Source organism: Miscanthus floridulus, chromosome 8 (genome assembly GCF_019320115.1).
Source record: "Miscanthus floridulus cultivar M001 chromosome 8, ASM1932011v1, whole genome shotgun sequence".
In the NCBI taxonomy this organism is placed as follows: Eukaryota; Viridiplantae; Streptophyta; class Magnoliopsida; order Poales; family Poaceae; genus Miscanthus; species Miscanthus floridulus.
Genome location: NC_089587.1, coordinates 92,689,367 through 92,704,239, shown reverse-complemented (window position 1 = coordinate 92,704,239; position 14,873 = coordinate 92,689,367). Strand labels below are relative to the sequence as shown.

Below are 14,873 nucleotides of genomic sequence, written 5' to 3'. Positions count from 1 at the left end.
AATGGATAACTGCTACTCCATTACTTCAAACTTATATATCTGATACCTGGAGCAGTCAAATCATAAATGGGTATTTACACCCTTTTTTCCTTGACCATTACAATGAAAACTGGGGGTATTTGATGGTTGATATAGGGAGGATATGCATGTAAAGAAGTAAAAGATCTATTTTTCTTTTGACTTTGACATAGAGTTCGATTCTCAATTATTTCTCACGCTATTCTTACGAAGTTTTGAATTTGCTTGTTTTAATGAGATAGCACATTTTTATGTTCTCTCATTTGCTTATGCATACGACTAGTTGGCTACTATACTTATACGGCCCTGGAGAGTTTGGTGGTTTCGGTCTCAAAACTGCAGTTAGAGTGGTTTCTAGGTTTGGACCTCAAAACCGGAGGGAGTATCTCGGGTTGGCACGTGGTGCCATTAGAGCTTGTGTTGAGGCAAAACAACATTACGAAGGCCTATGGCCGTCCGATGCTTTGAAGACCATTTTGCCCTCTGGCCACCTCCTAAATGTAGAGGCATTCTTAGAATGAGTATTTGGCATGTGGAGGAATTACGACGCATGCCTTGCCTTCGATCTCTGCGTATTTGGCATTGTACCAACCTGGAGGGGAAGGGCTCATCAGCTGAAGAAATCCTTCCACTGCTCCATCTGGAAAGGTTATGGATAGCATCTTGTGGCAGGTTGCTGGAGATTCCAAAGTTGCCTGCCTCGCTTGAGGAAATGAAGATTTCCTACGGAATAAGTTTGGTGGCACTTCCCTCAAACCTGGCAAACCTGGCCAAGCTGAGGATGCTTGGGATGTGGGGCTGTGATCGGCTGAGAGAGCTGCCTGATGGGATGGATGGCCTCACTTCTCTTGAGCGATTATCAATTAGTGGGTGTTCAGGCATAGAGAAATTTCCACAGGGCCTCCTTCGGTGGCTCTCAGCCCTCAAATACCTATGTATACACGGCTGCCCTGACCTTCAAAGACGCCGCAGAAACAGTGGGGACTATTTTGACTTGGTCTCTTCTATTCCAGATAAATTCATTCCAGCAACAGAGTCCAAGAAAAATAAGTTTGTAAAGAAGCTCCTCCCCTTCTATTGAGTCTCAGCTGCGGTACGTATGGTCCTGCTTTGCATTGCATTGCATGTCTCCCACTATCTTGTTCCATCACCAATCTAGCAGAGTTCATCATCGTTTTATTTGTTCTTTTATACCTTTTATTTATTAAGTAAGGCAATTCAATGGAACTCAATTGGGCCTCTTTTTTTCTCCCGAACAATCAGTTTGGACCTATCTGAATATATATTCACTCCATACTTTTTTTGTCGTGCAGCGTGTCCAACACCAACTCTGAGATTTAAGTTGGGTTTCATGGAAAGTGGTGCTCCTTGTAGGATTTGCTGTGTAAAAACTTTGCTTTTGGGTGGAAAACCTATGCCTTTTTAGCAGCATGACCGACAAGAGCACGCTACTCTGTTCTAGGTTACAGAAAGGGACCTTGACTTGCTGATCAACGTAAACAACATGCAGAGGTAAGATTGAACTCTGATTCTTCTAATACTTGTACTGAACATCATTGTTAAACTGGCAGCCATGCAAATGTGTTTCGTGGAGCACCTCCACCTGTCACCTGTTAATTGCCAATGTGATAAGGTTTTCAAGTAATAGTGTGATTTGTGAGTGCCCAAACTTATTGTCTGCCTTCCCTTGTGCAGCAGTGTGTGATGATTGTCCTCCTAACAGTGGACAAGAAGCGTCACTTTGACCGGAGAGCAAGACTCTTACCATATGTCCTCTTTTACCAGATTGTTTGTCTGGCTAGAATTTGGATCGTGGAAGAAAAGTTCATTCCAGTTGCAGGCTGATGACTCCCCCCCAGCAATGCACACACTGTCTTCTTCCCTAGAGAATTTGAGATGGAAGCCAAGATGGTTTTCCATACGGATTAAGTAGCTACATTCTCTCGTCTAGTCGTCTTGTACATATAAAGTTTCAGTTTTAAGAGTATAAAAGATATGTCGTACACTCAATACTCCCTTTGTTTTTTTACATGTCATATTAGTTTTATCCTAAATCAAAAATTAATATCTTTGATTATTGATTTTTTTAAAAAGTTGTACTGATCATGACATAAGATTTATGTTTTAGATTCACAATAAAAAATAATTTCATAATATATAATTCATATGTTGTGAAACTATAATAACTTTTTAAATAGATGGTCAAAGATAGTAATGTATGACTTAGGACAAACTAATGTGACATGTAAAAAAGAACAGATGGAGTATCTCCTAGATTTATTATCGATTTGTTGTTTTCCCATGTAATTTGAGTCTTTAACCTTTGTTGTTGGGTTGATATTCGACGCATGCTTTGGTTTAATGAAATATTTAGAACTAGGCATTTTAACCTTTTTGTGACATTTTTTGGTGTGCCGCCACAGTTTTAACTTGCAACGCATGTTTTTCAACGAGTTTTTTCGGCTTTGCTTATGGATGTATAATTGCCTACTTTTTATCGCATACAAATTTCTTTGTTTTGAACTACTCCTATTAAATAGTGACCGACTAGAGCATACGGCAGGGAGCACCACAAGCAGGTGGGCCCAAAACAAGCTACATTACGAGCCCAGCAAATGACGAGGCCCAGTTTTGAATCTACGGGGGAAAAAATTCACCAGCGCTTAGCCGTTAGCGGTTGTGAGCTGCTCTGCTGCAGTGCCGCCGCCAGCCACCATCTACCACCGCGAGCTCGCTCATCCGCCGCCGGCAATCGGCATGCTGCCTACATGTCCAGGTCGGCGTCGCCTGCCGCAATGCGAGCGCCCGCATTCACGCTAGCGCGTCCGTTCGTCAACTGATGCTAGCTTGCTTGACCCATGCATTGCGCAGGCCGCGCCGTCGCCGCGCGCGCCCCTGCTGGTTTCCGACGCCCGCAGAGGCGCTCCCGGTCCCGGATGCGCCTGCTGCCCGCCTCAGGCCGCGCACTTCTTCTCTGCTTACCTTGCTATGCCATGCTATGCACGTTGGGTGCTTGTAGAAATGACCCAAACACGCACCAAGTTCCATCGTTCCAGCAATGTGTAGCCATTTTCTACTGCTGCCGCCTGCCACAGCGGCTGTCATGCTCCTGGCACGCCACTGCCATCATCAGGGACAGGATCTGGCCGCTCCGCCGGCTCCAATCTCATGGCGCGGACGGCTGCTGCTCCACCGAGCGCCGAGAAGATTTTTAATGTGCCGATCTCCTCTGTTGGGCTTTTCTTGTCCCGCATGGTGGATTAATCCTACTGTAATCATCCCTAACCAGCATCCTTGAAAATTGTTTACAGACATGTGTGGTGTATTGCGCATCGCTTTCATATTCTTTACTATTTCTCGCTAAATTAATCGCCACAGCCTGCACTTGCATTCCATGATAATACCGCCCTGCTTTGTTCTTTCCCAGCTATTTCTACATGCATGAATCCTGGTCCTTCACCACCCATACGCTGATACGCACTGCATTACTGCAAACAAGACTGAGAGAAAAAAGTAACTAGCATGGCTGACTTGCTGCTTCTCCCTGTGGTGACCAGGGTGACCGGCAAGGCCACCGACGAGCTCGTTCAGAGCGTCACCCGAATGTGGGGCATCGACACCGACCGTGGCAAGCTGGAGCGGTTGCTGTTTGCGGTTCAGTGCATGCTGCCTGACGCTGAGGTGAAGGGCGAGACCAGCCCCGTTGTCAGGAGGTGGATGAAGGAACTTAAGGTCATTGCCTATCAGGCAGACGATGTCCTTGACGACTTACAGTATGAGGCTCTGCGCTGTGAGGCCAATGAGGGTGAGCCCACGGCACGCAAGGTATCACGTTACTTGACCCTTCACAGCCCTCTTCTGTTCCGTCTCACTGTGAGTAGGAACCTGAGCAAGGTTCTTAAGAAATTGGATGATCTTGTCCTGGAGATGCACACTTTAGGTCTGGTGGAGCGCCCGGTGGCGCAACACGCTCTATGTCAGCAAACGCAGGTAGTACTGGATGGCTCTGCTGAAATCTTTGGTAGAGATGATGACAAGGAGGTGGTAGTAAAGCTGTTGCTTGACCAGCAACATCAAGGTCAGAAGAATGTGCAGGTGCTGCCCATTATAGGGATAGGGGGTGTGGGCAAGACCACGTTAGCAAAGATGGTGTACAAAGACCACAGGATTCATAAGCACTTTGGCTTGAAGATATGGCATTGTGTGTCTGAAAACTTTGAACCCATCTCTGTTGTGAGATCCATCATCGAATTGGCTACAGGTGAAAGATGTGATCTGCTTGACGACAGCAATTTCTGGAGAGCACGACTTCAAGGAGCCATTGGCCGGAAAAGGTTCCTACTCATCCTTGACAATGTGTGGAATGAAGAGCAGGACAAGTGGGAGGATGAACTTAAGCCACTACTGTGCACATCTATTGGAGGATCAGGAAGCATGATTGTTGTCACTAGTCGAAACCAACAAGTGGCTGCTATAATGGGCACCCTTCCAACACAGGAGCTAGCATGCTTGACTGAAGATGATTCATGGGAATTATTCTCAAAGAAAGCATTTAGTAAAGGAGTACAAGAGCAACCAGAATTGGTCACTATTGGAAGACGCATCGTCCACATGTGCAAGGGACTGCCTCTTGCTCTGAATACAATGGGTGGCTTGATGAGTTCAAAACAAGAAGTCCAGGATTGGGAGGCCATTGCAGAAAGATATAATAGTGATACCAGTAGAGGCACAGATGAAGTATTGTCCATTCTAAGACTGAGCTACAGACACTTGCCAAAGGAAATGAAGCAATGTTTTGCATTCTGTGCAGTTTTTCCAAAGGACTATGAAATGGAGAAGGATAAGTTGATCCAACTATGGATGGCAAATGGTTATATTCGTGAAGGGGGAACAATGGATTTGGCACAGAAAAGCGATTTTGTTTTCAGTGAGTTGGTTTGGAGGTCCTTTCTTCAAGACATGAAAGCGAAGATATTTTGTAACACACTTCATGAGACAATTATATGTAAAATGCATGATTTAATGCATGACATGGCAAAAGATGTTTCAGATGAATGTGCATCTGCAGAAGAGTTGATTCAAGGAAAAGCATCGATAAAAGATATATATCACATGCAAGTATCACGGCATGAGTTGAATGAAATCAATGGATTACTAAAAGGCAGATCGTCTCTCCATACTTTGTTAACTCAATCAGCTCACAATCACCTTGAGTTAAAACTGAAGTCAGTAAGATCGTTATGTTGTGAAGGTCTTTCTGTTATCCATGGCCAGCTTATAAGTACGGCACACTTGAGGTATCTTGATCTTTCTGGGTCAAAGATTGTTAGCTTGCCAAATTCACTATGTATGCTGTACAACTTACAGTCGTTGTGGCTCAATGGATGCTCCAGGCTACGGTATCTACCAGATGGTATGACAACTATGAGGAAGATCAGCTATATTCATCTTTTGGAATGTGATAGTTTGGAACGGATGCCACCAAAACTTGGTCTACTGCAGAACCTTCGCACACTGACAACATTTATTGTGGACACTGGAGATGACTTAGGAATTGAGGAGCTCAAAGACCTGCGACATCTTGGCAACAGGTTGGAACTGTTCAATTTAAACAAAGTAAAGAGTGGGTCAAAAGTCAATTTCCATGAGAAACAGAACCTAAGTGAATTGTTGTTGTATTGGGGCCGTGACCGAGATTATGATCCATTAGATAATGAGGAATTTAATAAAGACGAAGAAGTACTGGAATCTCTTGTTCCTCATGGTGAACTCAAAGTTTTGAAGCTACATGGGTATGGTGGCTTGGCTATGTCGCAATGGATGAGAGACCCTAAAATCTTCCGGTGCCTTAGAGAACTCGTTATCACTGAGTGCCCAAGATGCAAGGATTTACCGATAGTATGTCTGTCATCTTCTCTTGAAGTTTTGAATTTATCCGAAATGATCAGCCTGACAACATTATGTAAGAACATCGATGTGGCAGAGGCAGGATGCAACACCTCTCAGCAAATTTTCCCAAAGTTGAGAAGGATGCGGTTACAATATTTGCCTGAGTTGGAGAGATGGGCAGAGAACAGTGCAGGAGAGCCTAGTACCTCAGTGATGTTTCCCATGCTTGAAGAGCTAAAAATCTACCATTGCTATAAGCTTGTAAGTTTTCCCGAGAGCCCAGTTCTCACACTTCTATCTTGTCGAGGTGACTCTGCACGTGGTCTTGTTCCTGTGAGCATGCCCTTGGGCTCTTGGCCATCTCTTGTCCACTTGGGCATTGGATTGCTGGCTGAGGTGGTGATGCCTCCAGAGGACCTTCAAAGCCAAAACCAAAGACCTCTAGACACCATGCGGAGTTTGAAAATCCTGGGTGAGGATGGTTTCGTATCAATATTTAACCTGTCCAAATCTCAACTTGGGTTTCGAGACTGTTTGGCCTTTGTGGAAAAATTGGAGATTGGATCGTGCCCCAGTATTGTTCACTGGCCAGTGGAGGAGCTCCGATGCTTGCCTTGCCTTCGATCTCTGAATATTTGGTACTGTAAGAACTTGGAAGGGAAGGGCTCATCATCTGAAGAAATCCTTCCACTACCCCAGCTGGAATGGTTATCGATACAGCATTGTGAGAGCTTGCTTGAGATTCCCAAGTTGCCCACATCCCTAGAGGAAATGGGGATCCGCTGCTGCAACAGTTTGGTAGCTCTGCCTTCAAACCTTGGAAATCTGGCCAAGCTCAGGCATTTCTCCATTGAGGACTGTGGTGAGATGAAAGCACTACCTGATGGGATGGATGGTCTTACTTCCCTTGAGAGGTTGAGTATTGGAGAGTGTCCAGGGATAGAGAAATTTCCACAGAGTCTCCTCCAGAGGCTCCAAGCCCTCAAATTCCTGGAGATAAAAGCCTGCCCTGACCTGCAGAGACGTTGCAGACAAGGTGGGGAGTACTTTGACTTGATTTCTTCTATTTCAAGTAAAGACATTCCAGAAGTAGAGTCCAACATAAAGAAGTTTGTGAAGAAGCTCATCCCCTTCTGCTGACACTTGACTGAGGTGTGCTTGCTCCTGCATCACCACAATTCCATTATCCTTTCATGCTTTAGATATATATACAGTACCGTAGAACTCAATTTGTGTGTATCTAAATGCTTATTCACTCTCTTATCCTTTATTGTATCAGTATGTCAGAGTGAGATTAAAGTTGGTTTGATGAGAGTTGGTTGCCACATTGCCCCCACTACAAGGTTCTTTAGTAGGATTGCTCCTTAAGCTTTATTTTGCATTGCAAGGCTGTCATTTTATCAGGAAAATCAAAATGAGCAAATTGTTATCATTCCGTTATGGGCTGCCGAAAATGGATTTTGACTTGCTGATAAACATAAACACAGTGCAAAGGTAGATTTCCATTATGGGCTACTTTTATCCCCCCACTCTGTTGTTTAACTGTTAACCATGCAAATCCATTCGAGGAGATAGAGCTTATCGTTTGTATGTCCTTGTGCAGCAATGTTGGATAGTTGATTGGTTGTGCATATAACAAGTGCCAGAGAAAGTAGAAGACTGAGAAGGAAAAATCTCTCAAGAGTCAAGAGATTAATGTAACTGGGAGAAGGAAATGCCTGCTCTTTAGTATACAAAAATACATTGTCATAGCTGTGTCATTGCTCTGTTTGTCAAGAGGAAGAGGTATCAGGTATGCAACGCACTTCGGAATGGTGACATGACAATACATAGCTGGGATAGGAGTACGTTCTGATCATCAGTGAAAGCATATAGTCTGCCAGCTACTATAGTTGCTTAAGCACGGCACCAGAAGATGAGCATTATACATACAGCATGACAGCCTCTATGATCATCCATGTAAGTACTGCAAGATATGAACTACTTCTGCATTACTGCCTGTATTGTTGCCCTCAAGACTGATTGCTACTCCCTGATTATATTTTTTTATATTTGGTATCTGTAGGCTGGATCCATCCAGATGCCCTGGAACTCAATTCTTTGGAAGCTACTGACAATTTGGCACTTGGGAAGGGAGTTCAAAAAATAGTTATTGGGAATTTTGTCTTTAACACTCTGTATTTGATGGAATGTGACAGAAGATGGGAAGAGTAGGTTATATTTAACTCCTAATTGCATGTGTAATGTTGTTTTAAAAAAGTAATATATTATGAAAAAACAAAAGGGCCTAGATAGGGCCACCAAGGCTAGACAAGCAGAAGAGACTAAAAGAAGATGGGGCTCTTGTGTTCTTGCCCCTACTTTGTTGTGAAATTATGATTTTGCCCTCGTTTTTCTAACTTTGTGATTTTGCCCTTAACTGTTCACAAGTCAACGCGATTTTGCCCCTAGTCAACGGTAAAAACAGGGGCAAATTCACGTTGACCAGGGGCAAAATCGCGTTGACTTGTGAACAGTTAAGGGCAAAATCACAAAGTTAGAAAAACGAGAGCAAAATCACAATTGCACATCTGTGTAAGGGGCAAGATCACCATTTTCCCAAAGAAGATACACTATGCTGCCATAGGGCAACGAGAAAGCAACACAATGCTTGTTAACCCATTGAATTGGTCAATCATTTTCAGCTTGGTTTGCATCGATCCATCCGTTTTCACCGATAATTTACTATATTTATATAGCCTTTCTTCAGTTAATGCCAGCAAGCCTTGGAATTGCCGGCAAATTTGGCATCTTTTGAGCAGTATTCATGTAGCCTTTGCCAGTCTCCAAACCTTTGATCCTCTCGTTTGTTGTAGCAACCGTAGGTTCAGTATGGAGCGCATGAGGAGAATTGCTGGGATGGGCAAGGCTAAGGTTCCATCTGTGGTTCAGGCCGAAGACAAAGATGAGAGCGTTGTCTTCTTCAGGGAGCTGTACAAGCGCGAGAAGTATAGGGATGTGAACCTCCTGGAACCAATGTACTCAGTCGAGTTTGATGCTATCCAAGGTAAGATGTTTGGCTATTGTGATCCTTTCTCTTATGCCTATTGGGAGGAATGTTCATGAAAAAATTTCTAACTGAGTCGGCATGATTTTGGGGAAAATTTCCAGTAGTACATATTTCAATACTCTTTCCTGAAAGCTCATGGATTTGGAGTTCGTTTTATTTAGGAGAACAAATATGAAGTTCTGTATTGGAAAATGGATGGGGTGAAAGGGTTGAGGTTTAAATAGTTTTTTTTTCATTTTTTTTGTTAATTAATAAAATCTTGTGCAACTACTCCTAAAGTGTATCCACTCACCTGTTGACACATATTACTTTATTACTAGGTGGTCATGTGTGCAGAGTTCCCTCAGGAAAGAGAGATTTCCTTATACCAGTGGACGAGAAGCATGATTATGACTGGTAGGTTAGGATCAAACTCGAGTCTAGATTATTCTTGCATGACTGAATCATTTCTCAGGAGAACAGTTCGTTCGTTTCAGGCTGATGACACCTCCGGCTGCACCACTGTTTCCTTCCCTTGACACTGAAACCAACTCCTCTCGAATGGTACTCCAAAAGGAGCTACCAATCCCTCCTCGTCCAGTTAAACCGTCAGCCTCAAGGGTATACTGAATGCTAATGTTATCTGCTACTCATTCTAAAACAGTGTCTGAAGATTTCTTTTAGCAACCTGCTGCAAATCAATATCATCCGATTGATATCTTTATCTATGACAGCTCTCAGGCAAGCTGGATGGATCCACAACATTGGCACGACCAGCATCACATACAGCTAGCTCTTCATCAAAAACAGCCTGCGTCAAAGGCGCTCCGGCTGTCTCCAAAGAGAAGAAGCAACCGCGCACTGCAGACCAGAGACCAAGCCACAAGGTTCCGACGAATGGGAAGCAGAAGGCAGCAGCTGCATCTATTCCAGGTACCCGAACAAGTGGTGCTGGTGCACCGAAGAAACACTCGGAGAGGTGCTATGCAAGCCAAGCCAGCGGCACAAGCACAAGCACAAGCACGGTCAAGGGAGTGGCAGACCAAGAAGTCCCTTTCAAGGCACCGAAGAATCTCATCACAACAGCCCGATCGATATTCCGGCGCCAAGCTCCACCGGCGGTGAGTGCTCAGAGCAAAGGTTCTGGGTCCGGCGTAGATGTCAAGAAGAAGAAGAATGGCAAGGCGATGAGGCAGTCATGTCCACCGGCTGCCACAAGGACCATGACGATGTCGGAGCTGCTGTTACAGGACAGGAGGAATGAGCTGCCGCCGAGAGGGACGAACGTAGCTGGGAGTGGCGCCGGCGGTGAGCCTCCTTCCAGCACGGGTGGCCGTGCAGGCAGGGCACCACTGATGAGGGGCATACCTAAAGCAGATGGGAAAGCATGGGTGTAACCGTGTAATAGACACGCTCATCGTCTGTTTTGCTTGCAGTTTAGTTTTCTAAAGCCATTTGCAGAGTTCTGTAATATGGCGCCCATGCATTTGCTGAACCTTGTAAAAACAGAATTGGACGAACCTACATGTCAAATCGTTCAGTTGCTGCTGTCTTTGCACACTGTTTCTGAATTTTGGCATTCCTTCCATAGGCACCATAGGCACTGCCTTGCCAAAGCCCTCCTTCCATAGGCACTGTCTTGCCAAAAGCCGAAACGTAGCTGGCTAGTGGCCGGTCGCTTCTAGGGGGAACTGTGGCTTGCAACTTAACACAGGCTTCGAAGATTTTTGGAGCTTTAGAGACAATGCGATGATAAAGCCTCCTCTCTTTTTTTACTTTTGCCAAAAGTATGTTTTTCTTTCTAATTTAAGAGCTACATATCACAGTACATGTTCACATGCTTAAACTTCCTGTGTTAGTATACACGCATGTACCATAGCACCAGCCATCTCTCTTTTTAGTTCTCACATCAGGTTTAGAACCTGAGCAGATGACCACTGCAATCGGTTTGCAAAAGACTGATGAGCAGGGCAAAAGGCCGACACCGGCACAGACGCTGCAGCTAAGCAGCGTCAGTGCTAGGGTTAGCTGCAGCATCAGTGGTAGGGTTGAGCGGCTTCCCTCGGCCCATGGTAAACCCTCTTGTGCCATCCGGCGTGCGGGGGCCCGGGGGCGGCTTCGGCACAGCTGGATGCTCCGATGGGGGAGTGCCAACCGGATGGTGGCCATCTCGGCTGTTGTGGCCATAATACTGACCACGGCCTCTGCCTCTGCCTCCACGTCCTCTCCCTCTCCCCTGCTGCCTCATTCCACCCTTGTCATGGGTGCTATCTTCAGCCTATGCAATTCATCGTCAGAATATCCATCGTTGATAGGATTAAACCAGTAATAGCAACAAGAAACCAGAAGACCACGCAATACCTGATGATCAAAATGTGCTTCTGAGTTCTGGGCAGCAACATCTGTTCCATAGTCTTGTTGATGGTCAGTTGTGTCAGGGCCATCTTCATCTGCAGCATACTCCTCGTCTCCACCTTTTCTTCCTTGGCCCAATCCATGTTTCTACAAAGAATGAAAATAACAAGATTGTGTAATTGTTTTCTTCATGTTTGTACTAGCATCCCATTACCATACCCAACTTAGTAAAGAACACAGAATGGACAACAAAAAAAATACCAGGCAACCAAGCAGTGAACGAACTCTAATCCCATCTCTCCAGTTTCCCCCTCCACCGAATTCAGCAACCTATACACAACACAGGTCACAGGGTGTTCCTTCTATTAGTGAACCATAAGTGGGAAAGCACAACTGGATAGAAAAGTCAAGCTGACATACTGCTTTTTCAGCATCTTCAACAGTTGAATACTCCACAAAAGCATGAAGCTACAAATACAACAAAACGAAATTATAAAAACAGTACAACTGATTATTGTTATATATCACAAAGCTATGGGCTTGATGATCAACTTTTAGCATTCACACAGTAGATAATATCATGGTACAGACCTTATTAGCAAAAATCATCTCAATCCTCGATGTTTTGTTAGCAGCTGCTGCAGCAACATCTTGTGGATAGCAGGTACGTATGGATTTCACACTGCAATACAGATAACATCATGACTCATGGGATTACTATTGTATCTGGCTGGCAACTGTTTGTGCTAACAGACATGCATATGGCGTACCTCCCAACAGCTGAGAAAATCTTCATCAAAGTCTGATGCTTTTGATCCTCAGGTAAATTTTCAGCAACAACAATGTGAGACTGCACAAAGGACAAATTTCAGCAGCCTATAAATAGTGGACAGTTTGTACAACTAATTCTGATGCTAACCTGAACTTCTTCAGCATTGAAGGGCTGTGAGCGTTTAACATGTTTCCCATCCTCTGAAACAACCTATAAATGATACAAATATGTATTTTAGTGAACATAAAAGCATCAAAGCATCCCTTATGTTCGAGTGTGGGGGCAATAGAAGGACATGACAAGATACTCTCTGCCATAGGATGGTATAAGATTACAGACTGCTTTAACCCTACACTGAGGTTTTGGGACAGCCAGATCTTAGCTCTTACTAATGGAACCTTATTACTTGAGTACGCAGATACAAAAAATATAAATATGCAAACAAGCTAGTATAAAGAACAAAATGAGATGGTATTTGTCAAGAAAATGATATCGGAAAGTAGTGGTCAGCACGATATTAATTAAGATGTTTACCAGCTCGGATGATGTGCGCAATGCAGCAACCAACAAGGATCTGTCATAAACTATCTCCCGGATCTTCCTAAAAGATGCAACTACAGATATTGGCACTGCAAAATACAATGACATGTCAATACCACTACTAACCACAAAAATATAAGTCAAACAAAACATCACATCGATATGTCAAGGTGAGCATTTGCTTAACTCATGTCCATTGCTTGCTGACTGGCGGAAATAAAGTGTTGTTTGATTAACAAAATGTGGAAAAGGCATTGGATAATTCTCTATTAGAAGCAATACATCTTAACTTCCATCAAGGGTGTGCAACTCATAATGATATACAGCAAATAATGCAAGCATATTAGAAACACTTCAGCAAAACATTTTCCCATTTCTAAAAATGTATTGATAGCTACACCAGAAAATTTACCCCAGGACCATAAATTGTATTGTAGTAAAACATGAAAACGAACAAAGGTGAGATGGTGGGAACCTATACCATAACCATAGCATCAAAAATAGTTTCTTTGTTTAGCAACATCATATAGACATTTCTATTGCATCAAAATCCAAATGATCACAATTACAAACCATCTAACGAAAAAATACATATAGTAGCAGACAGGGTGACCAGGTAGTTTATTTGAAATTAACCATTGAACTTACCAAATCCATCCGGATCCTTAGTGATGAACTTCATCAGATGTTCAGTTGTGGCCAAATTGATATCGCTGAAGTAAAATTCAACCTGTCATGTTGCCAAACACATTTAATCCAAGGAGAAGATAGTAATACAGATGGAAATCAAGCATCCAATGAATGAGAAACTATAAGGGAAATAGTAAGCTGAAAAAAGTGATAGTACAGTGTGGGTGTTTCCAGTAATTTGAGGGAAGGGAAAAAAGAAAATCAAGAAAAAAACAAATAGAATAATAAATAAGCGACGCTTCAAATGATGCAACGCGGGAAACTAATAATTGCGGAGATTTAACTTTCCATTTTCTGGAGTATTGTCCTAAAACGGAAAAACGAGTAAACCAATGCTTCCACTTACCATGTGTGCACCAGTTGCAATCTAAATTAATTTCTAAAGACGACAAATTTGTAATTTGTTGTATACGCTATACCCTAGTGGTGACTGATAAATCCAACTCAAGCCCACATGTTCGCCAAACATTGGTATGCAAGCTTATAACTGCTCTATAATTTCCAGCCTTGCCTCCCCTTCCTGTCACTCAACCCTAATAAGACACTTAAATGTGAATGCAGGCCTGTTCCCTTCCCGCCATAGCATGTATTTGCATTTAGTACGAACCATGCAGGCTATCATAGGCTAAGTAACTCAGCCAATAAAATATTTCCTAAGTTGAGTTTTCCAAAAACAGATTTTGCCATATTGCGTTCCATTTTTTCTCCCTCCAATGTTCAGAGATCACTCATCAGTAATCAATACCATGCCACAGTACAATTGATGATCTTAACTTACTAGCAGGAACTAAGAAATGCAAAACGAATATAAGATGCCTCTAAGAGATACATCAAAACTGATGGATCATGGATGCAACACATCCGGTAGTGATCTAAGTACAGAATACATCTGAAACTCAATAAAATTTTCCCTGGATATGGTGGATTGCAATGAAGCAATAGAGCTGCAACGAAGCAATATACAGGAACGCATCAGTCTACTCCTCCATACGATTAGTTTACCAACAGAAGGATCTAGGTTCGCGCGACACTCCAGATTCACACCAACCATTGCTCGGAATCAGCAGAGAGATACAGCAACACGGCAGATACGAGAGTAATCGATCGCGGGCAAAGGAAAGGTACCTGCTTGACGAGCTTGCGGGCCTCGGGTTCGGGCAGCCGGTGCTGCGCCTGCCCCGCACCAGTGGGGCCCTCCCTATCCTCCGCCGTCGCGGCGGCGCTCCCCTCATCCTCGGCCGGGTGGTGCTGGTGCCGCGGCTGGTAGTGCTGGTGCGGCTGGTGATGGTGGTGGTGATGCGGTTGATGGTGGTGGTGCGGGCCGCGGCGATGCGGGTTGTTGCCGTGGTTGTGGTGCTGGGCGGCGGATCGAGGGGTGAACTCGGGCGCGGCGGCGTTCAGGCGAGCTGGCGGGGCTGAGGAGGAGGAGGATCCAGAGGCGGTGGACTCCGGGATGTCGTCCTGCGCCATGGGGATCGGAGAGGGGAAGCCCAGGAGGGTTTCGTCTGGTTTGCTCTCAGGCTGTCAGGCTTGGGGTAGAACCGTAGAAGGGGAGAAGAAGAGGAAGAGAGGAGACGGCAC

The 14,873-nt window shown here is 44.2% G+C and overlaps 3 protein-coding genes across 3 annotated transcripts; 2 read left to right on the top strand and 1 right to left on the bottom strand.

Moving 5' to 3' along the window:
* The first annotated feature begins 49 nt into the window (after nucleotides 1-49).
* Nucleotides 50-8,101, top strand: LOC136476986 (putative disease resistance protein RGA3). The gene is made up of 6 exons (XM_066474978.1): nucleotides 50-70; nucleotides 1,032-1,111; nucleotides 1,332-1,530; nucleotides 1,714-7,059; nucleotides 7,187-7,866; nucleotides 7,973-8,101. The coding sequence occupies exon 4, from the start codon at nucleotides 3,541-3,543 to the stop codon at nucleotides 7,045-7,047; it is 3,507 nt and encodes a 1,168-aa protein (XP_066331075.1). The 5' UTR covers nucleotides 50-70; nucleotides 1,032-1,111; nucleotides 1,332-1,530; nucleotides 1,714-3,540; the 3' UTR covers nucleotides 7,048-7,059; nucleotides 7,187-7,866; nucleotides 7,973-8,101.
* A 456-nt stretch (nucleotides 8,102-8,557) lies between these two features.
* Nucleotides 8,558-10,663, top strand: LOC136476988 (uncharacterized). Its single transcript, XM_066474980.1, has 4 exons — nucleotides 8,558-8,953; nucleotides 9,277-9,352; nucleotides 9,433-9,556; nucleotides 9,670-10,663. The coding sequence occupies exons 1-4, from the start codon at nucleotides 8,779-8,781 to the stop codon at nucleotides 10,330-10,332; spliced, it is 1,038 nt and encodes a 345-aa protein (XP_066331077.1). The 5' UTR covers nucleotides 8,558-8,778; the 3' UTR covers nucleotides 10,333-10,663.
* A 59-nt stretch (nucleotides 10,664-10,722) lies between these two features.
* Nucleotides 10,723-14,873, bottom strand: LOC136476987 (la-related protein 6B-like). Its single transcript, XM_066474979.1, has 10 exons — nucleotides 14,418-14,873; nucleotides 13,251-13,332; nucleotides 12,597-12,691; nucleotides 12,210-12,272; nucleotides 12,061-12,140; nucleotides 11,882-11,972; nucleotides 11,711-11,758; nucleotides 11,552-11,620; nucleotides 11,297-11,437; nucleotides 10,723-11,213 (listed from the first exon to the last, which is right to left on the bottom strand). Exons 1-10 carry the CDS (start codon nucleotides 14,760-14,762, stop codon nucleotides 10,938-10,940), a joined length of 1,290 nt encoding a protein of 429 aa, XP_066331076.1. The 5' UTR covers nucleotides 14,763-14,873; the 3' UTR covers nucleotides 10,723-10,937.

What these genes read in the sequence shown, in the direction of transcription:
- LOC136476986 (XM_066474978.1), top strand. Translation starts at nt 3,541, where the DNA reads ATGGCTGACTTGCTGCTTCTCCCTGTGGTGACCAGGGTGACCGGCAAG.
- LOC136476988 (XM_066474980.1), top strand. Translation starts at nt 8,779, where the DNA reads ATGGAGCGCATGAGGAGAATTGCTGGGATGGGCAAGGCTAAGGTTCCA. An exon ending in CGAGTTTGATGCTATCCAAG is followed by an intron (nt 8,954 to 9,276) that starts GTAAGATGTTTG and finishes CTTTATTACTAG; the next exon opens with GTGGTCATGTGTGCAGAGTT. An exon ending in GAGAAGCATGATTATGACTG is followed by an intron (nt 9,353 to 9,432) that starts GTAGGTTAGGAT and finishes CGTTCGTTTCAG; the next exon opens with GCTGATGACACCTCCGGCTG.
- LOC136476987 (XM_066474979.1), bottom strand. Translation starts at nt 14,762, where the DNA reads ATGGCGCAGGACGACATCCCGGAGTCCACCGCCTCTGGATCCTCCTCC. An exon ending in TCAATGCTGAAGAAGTTCAG is followed by an intron (nt 12,141 to 12,209) that starts GTTAGCATCAGA and finishes TCCTTTGTGCAG; the next exon opens with TCTCACATTGTTGTTGCTGA. An exon ending in AAGCACATTTTGATCATCAG is followed by an intron (nt 11,214 to 11,296) that starts GTATTGCGTGGT and finishes TGAATTGCATAG; the next exon opens with GCTGAAGATAGCACCCATGA.